Genomic DNA, 1,764 nt, shown 5'->3' with positions numbered 1-1,764 from the left:
ATTATAGTCATAATTCTGAGAAAAAAGTCAGAATAAAAAAAAAAAATCAGAATTCTGATAAAGTCATAATTCTGAGAAAAAAGTCAGAATTAAAAAAAAAATCAGAATTCTGATAAAGTCATAATTCTGAGAAAAAAATTCTGAATTCTGAGATTAAAGATTAAAACTTTTTTTCTCATATTATACTGAAATAAAATGTAAAAATCCGTCAACTTTTTCTTTACTCCTCTTCCTTACATTCATGTTGCTGTATGGAGAAAAATAAAATGATAATACTCTCCAAGCCTTTCCCATGCGGGTTCACTCACAGATCCAGAGGTAGTAGAGCCTCTTGCACATGGTGCGCTGATGGTCTGGAATTTCATTGAAGTCCTGGTAAAAACATGGCTTTAGGGGGATGAATCTAGGCAGGGGAGGGAAGTTGTTTTCTAGCCCAGAGAAAAAGAAAAAGAAAATCATCACATGCAGACATTTGTTTTACAGGTACAGCTTTATAGATCTTAATAAACATAAAGTGGGGAAGCTTACCTGCCATGATCACTGGTCAGTGTTTGCCTCCACCTTCCAAACAGGTGCAGAAACTTCAATCGGAGCTGCGTTCAAAACTGAAAACTGAAGAAGAAGTTATATTAATGTGGCTGAGCATTTTGTCTCAGAAGCAGTTGCAGTTTCACTTTTGCATCAAGGGGGGGAGGGTCAGCAAAAATAGCTTTTTTTCCCACACGAACACACTCTGACTATGATGGGCGTGCACGCACACACATACACACACACACACATGAAGGGCATTATGCATGATGGCACACGTGATTAGATCATTTCAACAGTTAAACTAACGCGACGTTCAGACAGCAAGCAGCAGGAGCAGCAACATCATGCGTGCTGCTTCATTTTTGACGCTTTTATAAGTTTAGTTCTGACGCGTGGCTGAAGCATCTTTGCTGCTCTAGCTGCTCGTTGGAAAGGTGGGTCTGATGCGCGGTGGGCGGAGCTAACCTATCCTTTCTTTGCCTGGAACAATGGCAGCTATATTTGCTGTGATCAGCGGGTAAAAAGTAGTTAGAATCTATTTTGAAGGGAGAAAGTCCTCCTGAAAACATGGTCTGTCCAGTCAGTTCATCCAGATTACCATCCTGCCTTCAAAGATTGTTTGTGTTGGAGCCGCTCAGACCCCCACATACCGGCGGTGCGCTGTCACTGGGAATCCCATTCAACAGCAGCGTATAGCCCGCTCGCCTCCCGGTCGCCGGTTCGCTGCAGCGGCATTTTTCATGTACATAATCCGAACTTCAGGCAGCAGGATAATAAAAGTGAACAGGTTTTGCCAGCAGATTTCTGCATTTTAAGTTAATTTAGGCGTTAATAAACAGTTTCAGAGGAGTTATCATAGCGCTCTGTATCAGCAGTGCTGCGTCTGACTCCCTGCCAGCTCCCAGATCAGCTTCTCTGATTGGTTGATGCGGCGCGTCCAGCAGCTAAAGTTAAATTTTTCCAACTCCAGCAGCTGCTTCGTTTGCAGCGCGTTCCACGCGTCAAACGCTCATAATGCGCTGCTCCTTCTGCTCAAAACGCGCTGCGGGACCTTTTGCCGCGCCTTGTCAGCCATTGACTTTCATGTAAACCAGCTGCTCCTGCTGCTTTAGGTGTGAACGTAGCATTACCTAAGAAGAAGTAAGCGAGTAAACCGAGTATTCAAGCCAACAGTATTTGTTGCAGTATTACATGGAAAAGGCTCGTTTAAGCTTTTCAAACAATCTTGAAGGA

General features: G+C 43.1%; 1 protein-coding gene across 1 annotated transcript in view; it reads right to left on the bottom strand.

Annotated features, from left to right (window-relative positions):
* LOC107096718 (secretory carrier-associated membrane protein 5-like) overlaps positions 1 to 1,764 on the bottom strand; it is a 16,503-nt gene that overhangs the window by 8,882 nt on the left and 5,857 nt on the right. The window contains exons 2-3 of the mRNA XM_015393497.1: positions 529 to 612; positions 304 to 428 (exon numbers count right to left, since the gene is read on the bottom strand). Coding sequence (XP_015248983.1) covers positions 304 to 428; positions 529 to 535 — 132 coding nt within the window. The 5' untranslated portion in view covers positions 536 to 612. The remainder of the gene's footprint in view (positions 1 to 303; positions 429 to 528; positions 613 to 1,764) is intronic.

Source organism: Cyprinodon variegatus, unplaced genomic scaffold (assembly GCF_000732505.1).
Source record: "Cyprinodon variegatus isolate N-32 unplaced genomic scaffold, C_variegatus-1.0 Scaffold645, whole genome shotgun sequence".
Classification (NCBI taxonomy): domain Eukaryota; kingdom Metazoa; phylum Chordata; class Actinopteri; order Cyprinodontiformes; family Cyprinodontidae; genus Cyprinodon; species Cyprinodon variegatus.
This window is presented reverse-complemented; position numbering and strand designations above follow the sequence as displayed.